Source organism: Centroberyx affinis, unplaced genomic scaffold, assembly GCF_046629955.1.
Source record: "Centroberyx affinis isolate AG114_WGS23_722 - 3 ecotype Tasmania unplaced genomic scaffold, CSIRO-AGI_Caff_v1 ptg001248l_1, whole genome shotgun sequence".
In the NCBI taxonomy this organism is placed as follows: Eukaryota; Metazoa; Chordata; class Actinopteri; order Beryciformes; family Berycidae; genus Centroberyx; species Centroberyx affinis.
This window is the reverse complement of record NW_027279759.1, coordinates 228230-242335: the sequence shown is the minus strand read 5'-3', so window position 1 is coordinate 242335 and position 14106 is coordinate 228230. Positions and strand designations below refer to the sequence as shown.

General features: G+C 43.0%; 1 protein-coding gene across 1 annotated transcript in view; it reads left to right on the top strand.

Annotated features, from left to right (window-relative positions):
- The first annotated feature begins 6883 nt into the window (after positions 1–6883).
- arhgap22b (Rho GTPase activating protein 22b) overlaps positions 6884–14106 on the top strand; it is a 39409-nt gene continuing 32186 nt past the window's right edge. The window contains exon 1 of the mRNA XM_071524920.1: positions 6884–6965. Within this exon, the coding sequence (XP_071381021.1) occupies positions 6884–6965 (82 nt within the window). The remainder of the gene's footprint in view (positions 6966–14106) is intronic.

The following is a 14106-nucleotide window of genomic DNA, read 5'->3' as shown; positions in this document are numbered from 1 at the left end:
TTTTCAAAGCCCAATGTTGACAGGTATGGTCAGGACAACATGGCTGCACTGCACTGTAAACACTACACAGCATCACCTTCACATGCTTATAAAAAATATACTACATGTTTGATTTTCAGCACTGCATGACCTTAAAGTTAACAGAAACACCCGCGTGGTAACAGGGCAGTAAGTAACATTTACTGCCTCACAGCATAAAATGACTATAATATATCTGCACAGGGTTTTATAGGGTGGGTGATCAATACCAAAGACTCAGTGTCACTTTCTTCCCCTATACTCTATTTTAGAACAAAACCTCCCCTCCTGGTATTTTAAACTGCTCAACGATGCTACAAGTGGCCGGTGCCTCAAGACATTTCAGCTCTGAAGGCTAAAAACCTTTTTTCTCAGGCCAAAAAAGCAAATGGCAAAGCAATGTTATTATTCCAGTATTTAGCCTGATGATATATTTACCTATTCACTAGACATTTCTGTTGGCTCTCTGCTCTGATTAGCTAGCTTACTTCTCTCTAGTGTCTCTTGTTTGTGTTGATTACAGGCCACCGTAGATCAAGGGGATGGGAGTGGTGGGGAGGAGATAAATGACTTAATGCCCCTTTAAATATATAAATGCAATGTAAAGTTGCACATACAGTTGCATATATTTTATGCCGCCAAATATGATTGACATAACAGCTGTTGTAGCTGTTGCATGGGGAACAGTGTTTTACATTCTCCTGTTTTTTCTGAGCTGGACCACTGCAACACACACAGGTTGTAAATTACGACCTACAAGTTGGGAATTTCCGACTTCTGACCTTGAATTGAACGCAGCATCGTTCCTAGACAGCCGAGGGGCAACGAGGAAAACGCCTAAGGGGAAGTGAGGAACGAGAAAGAAAAGAGAGGAGGAAATATAAGAGATGGTGAAGAGGGGAGAGGAATGGCAGGAAAGAGGTAGTGGGAGGAGGAAAGTCAGGGATTAAAACCAGGGAGATCAAAGATTGGGATAGCGAGAGAGAGAGAGAGAGAGAGAGAGAGAGAGAGAGAGAGAGAGGGAGGGAGAGAGAGAGAGGGAGGAAGCGAGAGAGAGGAAGAGAATGAGAGAGAGAGAGGGGAAGAGAATGAGAGAGAGAGAGGAAGAGAATGAGAGAGAGATAGAGAAAGAGAGAGAGAGAGGGGAAGAGAATGAGAGGGTGAGAGAGAGAGGAAGAGAATGAGAGAGAGAGAGAGGGGAAGAGAATGACAGAGAGAGGAAGAGAATGAGAGAGTGCGAGAGAGAGAGAGAGAGGAAGAGAATGAGAGTGAGAGAGAGAGAGGAAGAGAATGACAGAGAGAGGAAGAGAATGAGAGGGAGAGAGAGAGGAAGAGAATGAGAGAGAGAGAGCAGAAGAGGGAGGGATGGGGGTAAAAAATGATTAAGGGAAGAGAAACTGAGGACCTCGACAGCTTAATTAAGAACAGAAGGAGGAGACACCTGCCAGATTAATGCCCCTCTCTCTCTCTCTCTCTCTCTCTGGCTCTCTACCTCTCTCTCTCTCTCTCTCTCTCTTTCTCTCTCTCTCTCCTTCACACACACTCTGGTCCCTAAACCACCTGACCCCCAGCGAGGAAGCGGTCGCCGCGGTGACGAACGACAGGCGTAATCAGGCATCTGTTAGCCGGTCGAGCCGGTGTGCCGCCGGTGGGAGAACCCCCCCCCCACCCACCCGGACGTACCGCTATGAATAATGCAACGGGGGAGGTGGGGGAGGCCACTGGGCGTGTGCGAAGAGAGAGAGAGAGAGAGAGAAAAAAAAGGGGAGTTCCTCCTCCTCCAACATCACCACTCCACCTCCCCCGCCCCCTCTCTTCTCTTTCCATTCTCCTCCCTCCCTCCCTCCCTCCGCTCTTCACCCAACCCCCTAGCTGCCGGCTGCACTGCAGAAGGTCAGAGAGAGAAGAAGAGGAGGAGAGAGGAGGACAGAGAGAGAGAGAGAGAGAGTGTACGAGAGAGAGAGAGAGAGAGAGAGAGAGAGAGAGAGAGAGGGGTGGGGTGCCCGGACGTACACGAACATGCCGAGAGGAGAAGAGAGTGCGTCCGAGCGATGACAGCCATGCTGAGCCCAAAGATCAGACAGACCAGGAGAGGTAGGACACTTTTTCTTTCTTTTTTTTATTTATTTAGTTTTTTTTTTTTGTTTGTTGTTTGTTCTGCTTTCACATAACGCATCACAGTCAAACCTCTGCATCTGCATCAATAGCTGCTCATTCACCCTCAACTAATGATCCTCCAGTCATACATCATCCCTCTGTTGCAATGCCTTATCTGACTGGGACTGTGATGAGAGGGAAAATATATTATTATTATTATAACAAGACTGATGCTTGGCTCTATCTAGGCATCAGTGAATTCTGCAGCTCTGCAAATACATGAAGGGGCTTATGGGCATTCACACATCAACACACTCTCTCTTTTGAGGCTGGTTGTACACAGGGAAACAAGCCGGTGTTAGCACTTTCTCTCCTCCTCTCCATCCGTCTCTCTCTCTCTCCTCCGGTGCTACGGTGCTGCTGCTGCTGTCACGTATTTTCTGAATGGAGCGGCGGCATTAGCGTGCTACTACAGCTGGCCAACGCCACCGCCACCGCCACCGCCACCGCCACCGCCGCTGTGAATTCTATTAGGCTGCAGCTCCGGTTTCATCACTGCAGCGCTCAGCATTATCAGGCTGCCGTCAGCTGCTGGTGTGCTGTGTGAGTGTGTGTGTGTGTGTGTGTGAGTGTGTGTGGGTTCAGGCTCACACATGTATGTTTTAATGTATCTGTGCATGTGTATCAGTGGTGTCTCTACGGTGCGTGTGTGTGTATTAATATGCCCATGAGTGTGTGTGTGTGTGTGTGTGTCACTTCCTTCCTTGGGCACTAATCTCCATGACTACAATTATACAGCTGGTTCTGATTAGGATGAAGTGATTGGAGAGTAAATCCTCCTCTGAAACTGGATGAAATCGGTAGAAAAACAGATTAAATATGCATATTTGCATATTTTTTCAACTGGCTTGGTGATTAAAAGTCTCATTCTCCGAGCACCTTTTGTAAATTGGCAATTGATTATGACATCACCGCCAGCCCATCTCAAACAGATTCAACTCATTTGTTGGTTTACGATTTGAAGCATTTTCATGTCAAGTCCGGACGAGATTATTTATAAAGCGAGTATCAACAAACAGGTTTATTGCATATAGAAATAGACAGATAGAAATCTAAGGCTCTAAATACATAAAATATAAAAGCATTCTCAGCATTCTCTGTGCAGCTTTGGTAATTTGGTTCTTCGCTGGTTTACGATATCGCTTTCATCCTCGTGAATTTAACGAAGCGAAGGGAATGCAAATTATTTCTGTTCAGACAGTGAAAACCGAACAGATTAAACTCTCATTCTGCCTTCTCTGCATTCCTTCTGTAAATCGGTGCCTCGCTGCTGATGAAGTCACATTCGCTGCATGAAGCCCATCGTGAATGAAGCGGGTGTGTGACAGATGTGTTGCTGCACTTTAGCTGATGAAAAGCAAAGTTAGCTGCATTTTCAGTCATTGGAAGGTACAAGGAATACTCTGGTAATGAGTTAGTTAAGAAACAGTTTGCGTAACATAATGCTAATTTAATTCTGTATTGCATTCAAGAACAGGGGCGTTCTTACCATTAGGCAAAGGTAGGCGACTACCCACAATATACTAGAATACAACTTAAATAAACATATTTCTCATCAGTTTAAAAGAAACAGACCCCTCTTTTTGTTACAATAAAAAATTTTTAATCTTATGTCAGGTTATAGGGGTAATGGGCTATTCCGCTTAACTTCTAGTGCAATATTGCCTCTTGACTTTAACCTTATTTTGCTTTGCCACTGCACCATTTTTTGCGAGATGCAAAGAACTTAGCAAGTGGTGGAAAATAGAAGGTATATAAGGGTTAGACATTAGATAAGAAATACAGGATAAGATAAATTAAAAAACGATTAAAGAGATAATGCTGTAAAGTGTATAAGAGGAGTGAATAAATTATAAAAAAAAAAAAAAGGGTGAATGTTGGGATTCAGGGGGCCCCGTGTTTGCCTTTGCCCGGGGCCCCCAAATCACTAAGTCCGCCCCTGTTCGAGAAAGAATTGCCTGTAGCGTTAATGCAGGAGAAATTCAAGAAAGAGAGACTTCTACAACAGCTTCTACTGTAGAGATTCAAGTTTGGGTTCTACAAACATTTCTCTTAGGAGGAAATAATCTCATTGGTTGGAGTTAAACCTCAATGGGCGGAGCCAAAGAAGAACCACCATTTTTTATTTTTTTTATATTCTGAAACAGCACACACTGCCCTGACTAGGAATCAGTTCATCAGTGACACCATCAGTGCCTGCTGTGCTTCGTTAATGCTCTGCTGCAGGAACGGCATCAGAAACCTTGTGGCAGCCTTAATTGCCCACATGTCAAGCTGCTCCGCTCCCTCATTCTTTTTGATCTGCGTTACCATGGTTTTCTGATGACATCGCCATCACCGCCGAGGCATATGCACAAACATGCCGCACACGCGTGTAGATACTGCGGGCAAGAATGTACAATGGATTAAAAAAGTGCACAAACACACACACACATACACAGATAATGTACATGCACACTATGTGGAGATGATGCATGCACACACACACACACACACACAGGCTTGAACACACTGCTCACAAGAATATTCATCAGACATAAAAAATACACAGATATACACACGCACATTCTTGCATACACACACACACACACACACACACTATTGCAGAGCAGTTCCACTCCACTGCAGCTTTCACACACAGGCTGCACGTTTATCAGCCACGCCTCCAGCCTGGCAGTGATGGCTGTCCCACACACACACACACGCACACACACACACACACACACACACACACACACACACACACACGATGCAGTGAAATAGTTAACACATTCATCAGCAGTGATAGGCTAACTGGAAATAACGCACTGATGCACCTGTAACTCTCCACTGCCGTTTCCCCTGCACCATAAATCACTAAACAACCAGATTAATGAAATTGAATTCCTCAAACGTGCTCTGTGTGTGTGTGTGTGAGTGTGTGTGTGTGTGTGTGTGTGTGTGTGTGTGTGTGTGTGTGATTTATCCATCGGGGTAGCTAGCCATTGTGAATATGGCATCTTAATGGAGGGGCCGCTCTATATGATGTGCATGGGAAACATTTCCTGCTCATGATAAATATATATGGCTCCTAAATGCATTAAGTGATAATATAGGGGCCTATAGTATGCTGTGTGTGTGTATTGGCGTGTGTGCATGTGTGTGTGTGTGTGTGTGTGTGTGTGTGAGTGTAATATCAAGTGTCCCCCTTCTGTCATACCACTTGTGTTTTCATTTCGGTCTGCAGACTCCCATTTGTTCACTTTGTAACAGAAGCTCGACAACATTTTTTACATTTTTAGGCTTTCAGCTGACGCTCTCATCCTCAGCGACTTAAAATGAAATCCAAGAGATCACCGACATCACAAGCAACCAATCGCAAGTAGGGAAATACACAGACAAATAAGGAAATAAGAGGAATAAGAGCTGAGGTATGGAAGGATTTGTTTTATTTACAGCAGATATGAAGCATATTTGTGTTGTTTTAAGCTACAGAAGATATGATCACATGAGAAACCAACCGTGACCAGTGAAACACCCGGGACACAAGCTGTCAAGAGACGATACAATAAGAGAACAATTTAAAATTTTCCAGTGGGACGCCACATTCCTATAAAGTCAGGGGAAGATTAAAGCTGCATTAGACAAAACCCCCAAAAATCCCTTAACATGAGGTCAGTGAACGTCTCACAGCTCACTCATGTTAACCAACCAGCCGGTCTGTGATGCTTTATACCAAAGAAACCAAAGAGAAGAGGAAGAGATCTAACACTGGTTGCTGGTTAGGAGACAGTTGTGAATAATCTCTTATGATTTTGGCTGATAAGACTTGGTGGATTTTTACATCAAAATCTTGCTTGTTGCAGCTTTAATAAGAGAATTGTGATTTTTTTTTGCTGTGTTTCTCTGTCACTGTAATGCCTAAAGCCTGTTTTTGATCACAGGCTGAGCTCATAGTTTAATGGGGTGGTCTATATGTCCAGCCTGCCCCCCCCTTGCCCCCCCCTCCCCAAAATGTTCATGATATCATGTTGTTTTTTAAATGAGCTCATATTGAATGCGTTGCCAGATCATGTGGTATTCCTGGATATCCAGCTCTATGCTCAGAATTATTCACTGAAATAACATGACACACAGACCAACGCTACCATGATAAACACAGAAATACACTACATGACCACACACACACACACACACACACAGCATATGATATGCAGGCATTATGTTGAGTCCCGTGAGCCATTAGATGACTCACTTGATTGACTCAGCCCTTCCCTATAACTACTATCTACTGTAAATGAATGAGCTACAAATGCGCTCTCTATTTAAGTGAATTGCAGGCATTATGCAAAAAAAAAAAAAAAAAAAAGGAGAAGAGAGCTTTTAGAGTAAAAAACAGCCTCCTTTCAGTGCTGCAGAAGAAGAAGAAGGAGAAGTGACCACAGTGCAGCTACGCCCAAGGACGAGCCAAGGAAGGTCTGAATCACCCGCAGCACAAATGTCCAAATTGGCGCAGTGGGTAGTAGCGCTTGGCACACACACACACACACACACACACACACACACACACACACACACACACGAGAACAGGCCAGTGTGACTCAGGCGTGGATCATTGGCCCGCTTATGTTCCACTCCGTCCCCCCGATCCAGACAGCTCATGTGTTAAAAAACAGTGGCATTCTTTTATATATATATATATATACGAACACCAGGAGGGCTGGGAAGGATGGAAAGACGTGAAGGACGTGATGTGGCGAGGAAAAACAGCGGAGGGAAGAAGGAGGAGGAGGAGGAGAGGGAGAGGGGAGGTGAGTGGCGTTTTCGGTCGGTCCCGTCGGTCCTGTGGAGTTTAATCGCGTCTCTGTCGGGGGTTAAAAAAGGTTCGGTTCCCACTGCTGAGCAAACAAGACGCTTTAAACGTGTTATGTTTACACTTTCAACATAATCCCTCTGGTCCTCTGACTGGCTGGTTTGCTCACATTGAGGAGGAGGATTAGAAAGGGCAGCAAAGAGACCGACATTTAGGGATTCAAGAGCTCGGTGCCAAACTCATCCAGTAAAATCGTAAAATTCATTCTGAAACCAAATTTAAAGCCACTGAAGTTGGGGGTGGTTTGATCTCTTTTTGCTCCAGTGAGAAGAATCCTAGCTTCTGCATTTTGTCCAAGTTAAAGAAGAGAGATGTTTTAAGTGAAGCAGGAATACAGAGAGCTGCACGGGTGACTTGTTGTCCCTCCCTTGTGTCCGATTAAAGATTGAAAGATTCAATAAAACTCGTAAAAAATCAGTCAGAGGAAACATTGGACAAGCATCAAACATTATGTGTCTTTAAACAAGGGGCTGGAAAGTGAGATTTGAAAAGCCAGAAATCTCAGCCAAGTGATCGGTGAGTCACTGGTATTGATCACCAATCCTATCAACCCCCCTGCAGATATATATCATGGTCATCTTGTGCTATGGGACAGCTAAAACCTTAAAGGTGTAATAAGATAAAATACACTAAATAGCAGACTCCTTAAACTTCACTGACGTCAGGACTCAGTCTCACAGGAGCTGGTGATCCGATGTGACTCCAATCAAAACAGCCAGACTCGGCTCGCTCTGCCTCACTCTCGCTGTAAACTCGTCTCTCATTTGTCGTTGGTTGGCGGTCTGTGATCCTGAAACACACTGCAGGACTTGTTCAGGACCCTGCAGATCGTGGCTCGTAAATGTCAAAACATGTTTAGTATTATTGGGGAGGCTCAGATCAGTCTGTTATGATTGATTCTATAAAACTGTCACACCGCTAGATACTGCAGACCGTCAGCCTCCGGTCGGGTTTCCCCTCCCGACAGTCGAGGTGGAAAAACCCCGGTGTAACTCGGCCCGATAATACCCGATAATCCTCTGGTGTGTCCCCGGCCTCACTGAAAACCTCTCTTCAAAACCTCTTCCTGCTGTGCTTTGATGTCATTGGTGTATGAAGATGGCGTCCATCTTGTAGTAGTTGTTCAGGACGGTGGGACTCATTGATTCAGATGTCAGAAATTTGCCCCTGGTCAAGTTAAAGCTGCATTCACTAAGATTGGAATGTGAACCAAGTAGAATCAACCACGAGACAGTTATGTCGAATATGGATGTGATTTAGAGTTGAGTCTGCATGGTTCTCACTTTACGAGTCTGCCTGACTGGGAAATTACGTCCGTATTCGACATAATTGCATCATGGCTGATTCTACATGGTCCACAGTCCAATTTTAGTGAATACAGCTTTAACTTTGGAGGGACCAGATGACTTCAGCAGGTGGATGTTGTGACCACAAAGCTGTCAATCACCAGTTGGCAACGCCCACCAACCAGAGTGTGTTGTTACACCCCTATTAAGTGTTTTATATATGGTTTTATTGTGAACTTCCAATGCTTTTCCATAGGTTAATAAACAGGTGAATAGACAGGAATGAGGCCATAGTAAAGTACTAGTGAAGAAATATGCCATAATAAATACCGTCTTGCTTGCGGATTGCTTAGCAGTGCTGAAAATTAACATTGTCCTCAAAAACAATGAAAATAATTTGGATTTAAAACTAATTTATTAGGCAAGAAAAATTTCCTCCTAATCCAAGAACCAATTTATTATGAACAACAAGATCTTAAATAAGGCTCCAGTGGTCATAATTAAGCTCTTGCTGAGAGTGTGTGTGTATGTGTGCGTGTGTATGAGTGTGTGTGTGTGTGCACGTGCGTGCATGTGCCTAACGTGCACTCACTAATAAAAGAGCTGTGATTCAGGAGGGCCAGCGGTGCCGAACATAAGGAGGGGAAGAAGAAGAAGAATTAGAGCGAGGGAGAGCAAGAGAAATGGAGGGAAACAAGGCAGGGAGATGAAAATCCAGAGCTGGAAAAGACTAGAAATAACATGATGGAGGAATGAGGAACACCAAAGTAGAGCAGACAGAGAAGGAGAGAGCGAGAGGGAGAGAGAGAGAGAGAGAGAGAGGGAGGGATGGTGGAAACAGAGGGACGGTTAATGTGACATACACATTTAATATGATTTATAGGACATACAGCTCTTGGTCCTCTGTTGAGACTGGGCCATTAGGGCAGGAGCCATTATGGATAGGTAGGTAGGAAGGAATGTAGGAAGAAGAAGAAGAGGAGAGAAGAGGAGAGGAGAGGAGAGGCGAGACCATCAACAAGTGAAAACTAGCTTAGCTCTGTGTCATTTTACGACATTCAAACAATCGAATGTTGTAAAATGACACAATTTAGTAGTCTAATTTATCAGGAAACCAGGGAACTTTAAATGAATCTTCTACCTGCTGGCCAAATGCTTCCACAAGACATTTGATTTGTAGAGAAATGTGAAATGGAAAAAGCAAAAAAAAGCTTCCAACCCGACCGCAGTGAAGGCTACCCAGAAGAGCTACAGGCCTACTGAAGTCACCAAGATGGAAATCACACAACTGGGAATCGGACAAACATTTATCACTTCCCAGATTCCCGAATGAAAAATGTATTAGAAACTAATGGATCTCAAGAATCCAGGACAATATAGGTTCACATTTTAAGGTAATATATTTGGCCAACTATAGCTAGCTACATGAATCTAGCCTAGATAGCTAGTAGGGATGGGACAATATATCGAAATTCAATATATTGCTATACAAAAATATGTACGTTGTTGTATGTATACGTATATTAGGGCCAAAAAATGAATCGCGATATTAGCTCCATTTTATTCTGCTGTAGTAATCACAAATGAATTAGCTTGCCCATCACAGTTTCACAAGCTCTCCATCCAAATTATATTATTGTCACTTTGCAATGACATTTTTAAATTGTTGTTTACATTCTAGTGAGCCAATGCCATCGCTAGAAAGATTTGTCTCAAAAATAAATATAATTCCGCAGTCAGACTTTGTTGTCATTGAACTTTTATTTATCACATCATATTGTGGTTGTATTGAATCGTGAACCTCGTATTGAGCATGGAATAGAGAAGCAGATCATCCCATCCCTAGCAGCTAGCTACTAGCTAACTAGTAAGCTAGTTAACTTCCCTGCTAAATTCAAGCAGTAGTAGTTGTCCCAAAATTGCTAGCTGACTTGATAGCTGTTGGGTCTATCTGAAGTCTGTCTCAAGTCCTCACTTACATGTTGAATTAACGCTAGTTACCTAAGGAGGTAATGTTTGCACCCACGTCTGTGTGTTTGTCCGTCCCTCTGTCTGTTAGCAGGATATCTAAAAAAATTGGCCAAAAAGGGGCGTGGTCTTGCGTGCTATATCACCAAAAGGTGCATATTCCTTGCAGGGTGTTGTCAGACATGGTGGAGGTCTGTGCTCTGCTGAGCACATTTTGTAGCTTCATATATATTGTCACTGTCTGGTAAAACATTTACATTCAAAGCTCATGTGCTTTTTGGACACAAGCCTATGTCAGTTTTCATATGTGAAATTTTTCATGTTTTCATCTGTCATAACATATGAATATATTTGTTTCACAGGTGAAAAACCTAATTTCACATGTAAAGAGACTGTCATGTCCACATGGGAATGGAAAATTTCACATTCACAGATGAAAATCAATGTGTTCAAAAAAAAAAAAAAAAGCTTTGCATGTGGGTTTGCACATGTGACTTTTGTGACCACCATGAATTTTTTGGGTTTATTTTGTGGGCTTTGAAGGGGTTTGATTAGCCCAAGGGTCAGAGAATTTTCTCCATCAATCTTCTGGGTCGGGTTTCCCACCCTGAATGTGATGCAATTTCAAAATGGCCGCGTCAGAAACAAGGTCAATAGGCGAGGGAGGAATACACCTTATTCTGTCCCTATTCTGTGACCAATCCAGCCTTCATTCAACACCTCTTTGAAGACCAACAGGCTTTTCAGACCAATAAGAAATGCTGTGGACACATTCCAGCTGGTTAGGAAAAAGATGTGGGCCATAACCTTTCCCTTATATGTATCCAGGAAAGAGAGAGATGAGGGAATAAAAAAAGGATAAACATTGATTTTCATCCCCCTCCACATTCATCCGTGCCGTTCCTCCCTCTGAGCCATCTGAGCATTGATTCTGAGTGTGTGTGTGTGTGTGTGTGTGTGTGTGTGGCGCACAGTGCACACCAGCAGAGAGGATGTCTGCACAATTGATTTCTATAAATTATACATGATCATCAAATAGCTTTGTCTTGTTTGCCTGCCCAGAACAGAGCGCTCAGAAAGATTTAGCTGTGGCCTTTTTCTCCATCTGTAGAAACAAGAAATCTTTGTTGTTTGTGCTTGAAATCAACAGCATATCAGTGTGACAAAATGTATTGTTAATTAATCTGAGAGACCATTTATTATTTATCATTTTAAAAACAACATTTTACAAAACATGTAAGATATTCCCCCTCTCCAACCTGAATCGCATTCCTCTCTCCCATATTTCCCCTCTCCTCCTGTTTAAAAATTTAATTATCGCTCACATCACATCACTTTTGGTTAACAGCACTATTTTGTTAAGGTGCTGTGACTCTGATCTGTGTACTATTGGTTTCTTGTAATGTTGGTGATCTAGGAACTGAAGCTTTTTCTACTCACCGTGAATTGAACAGGATGAGTGTCAGCCTCTTAAAACGGCTAAAAAATGGAAAATGTAATGGAATGAAATAAGGCTTGGTTTTCCAACAGCATCAAATGACCCGGGCAAGCAATAAAATATTTTTGAGGAAGATTTGATTCACCTTTGCCAGCAAGAGAAGTGTCCACTTTTTCATTTGTGCAGGTGTTTGGCAAAAGAAACCAAGCATAAACCAATACAATGGTAAAACTTCACAATAAGGGTCATTAAGTTAAGGGTTATTTAATGCTTAATAAGCTATTAACTAACCCTTAATTAACAGTTAACTAATGTGTAATTTACTAACGGTGTTCATGTTAACTAAGGTATTAATTTATACATTTAATAGTTTATAAAGATGACTATTAAATAATGTATAAATTAATACCTTAGTTAACATGAACACATTAGTAAATGATTACCAGACACATTAGTTAACTGTTAATTAAGGGTTAGTTTATGCTTAATAAGCATTAACTAACCCTTAACTTAGTGACCCTTATTGTAAAGTGTTACCAATACAACTACGTTTTTGAAGCCATATTTAAAAGGTGCTACCTGTTTCATTTTAAACATCAACATATCCATGTCAAATTAATTGTGATACCGTCGCATAATTACTGTAAACAAATGAGACCATGGTCCAGACAATTGTTAGTACTAGTGTTTCTCTAAATTAAGACTACATTTCCTATAAACCCTGTTGCGTCCTGCCATAAAAAAAGGATGTTTCTACTTGTCTTTGGTCTTTCCCTGAAGAGGATCTGCCAGAAAGTCTTTCAGCTTTAGCTCCGTTTGCTCTGGAAGAACAGAACCTCTTCCTGTTTTGTGCCGTAAAGCGATCCAGCAGATTTCCCTCCAGATCCACCAGGTGGAGAAACTATGGAGGATGCAGAGTAGAGGCTGATGGTCTGGTTTGTTTACAGTAATCATACTAACATCTCAACATCTCTTAACGTGGTAGTGATTTATTGATGTTAAAGTGATACATGTGGCACCTTTAAATCTGTTGTTTCTAAAGCTGTTGCTGCACAGGGACGATGTGAGTGCTCAGAGGCTCAGTGGGGAAAACCTGCTGCTGCTCTGAACAGACACATCCAGACACGGCTATAAAGCTGCCACCTCTCCCTTTTAACCTGTCCTTGACTGAGCTCAGGTTACACTGGTTTCGTTCAGTCAGCCAGCCAGTCATTCAGTCGTTTAGCCAGTCAGTCAGTCCCATGTGGTCCTATTATCTCAGCTCAAAAGCCTCTGCTCTTCTGTCTGTTTGTGGCAACTGACAATAAGTCTCTTCCAAGGCCCTCAATAAAGGAGGGGGAGTCCTATCACCTGAGGCCCTCTGTGTGTGTGTGTGTGTGTGTGTGTGTGTGTGTGTGTGTGTGTGTGAGTGACTCCCCTTCACAGTCTCTCTCTTATTATTTGTGCCTGCTGCCTCTCTGTAATCCCCTTCTCTCTTTATCTGGGGAAGAGGAAGGGTGTGTAGCCTGGGGGCAGAACCGTGTGTGTGTATGTGTGTGTGTGGAATGGAATGGAAGGGCAGAGGCTGGTGGAGTGTGTGTGCGCATACGGCATGCATAATGAGTGACGATGCAAGTCAAATGTGTCTATTAGAGGCAGAAATGGGAAGACGTGGTAAAAGAAATGAGGGACAAGAGAGGAAACAAAGAAAAGTCAAGCAGAGCGACCAATATTTAAATCACCCTTGACCCCCCACCCCCCACCCCCCACCCCCCCATCCCCCTTACTTTCTGTGTGTATATAGACATAATTTCCCCTTTTTTTTTAAATCAGTCTCAAGCGGAAAACAGTGAAAACCCTGTACTGATGTAGCCACTCTAGCACCAAGTTCCACTTTTTTCGGGCTTGTCCTTCAAAAGGTAGTCAATTATTGCCTTTTATGAGTTGTACACTGGAATTTAGTACCATTTAGTTATGAAATACAACAACACTTGAGCTCTAATGTGCCGATGCTGTATTTATCTCAGTAAACCTGGCTCAGTTCGCCCTCCAGTGGTTAAACTGAACAGCCGGTGTTCAGTTGGAGATGCAGCTGAAACATCATCTGGTAAAAAAAATATTCACACTCCCAGTATAAAGGCAGATTCCCCGTTCCTCTCCTCACCAACCCAACCAAACCCCAAACACCCCACTCTTCACCCCAATGTCTTGCATTTTTTTTTTTACAATTGTGCAGTAGGTGGAGAGAAGCTCAAACTGGTGCAATTACTCTTTAAAGAGGACTAGTCCATACCCGGGGATGCACGCGCCACAACTACATGCAGACTTGCCAAAAATGTGCATAAACAGCGTAAATTTGGGAAAATGGAAAAATCAGCTTAGTCAGTCCCTGCCTATGCCAATGCTCA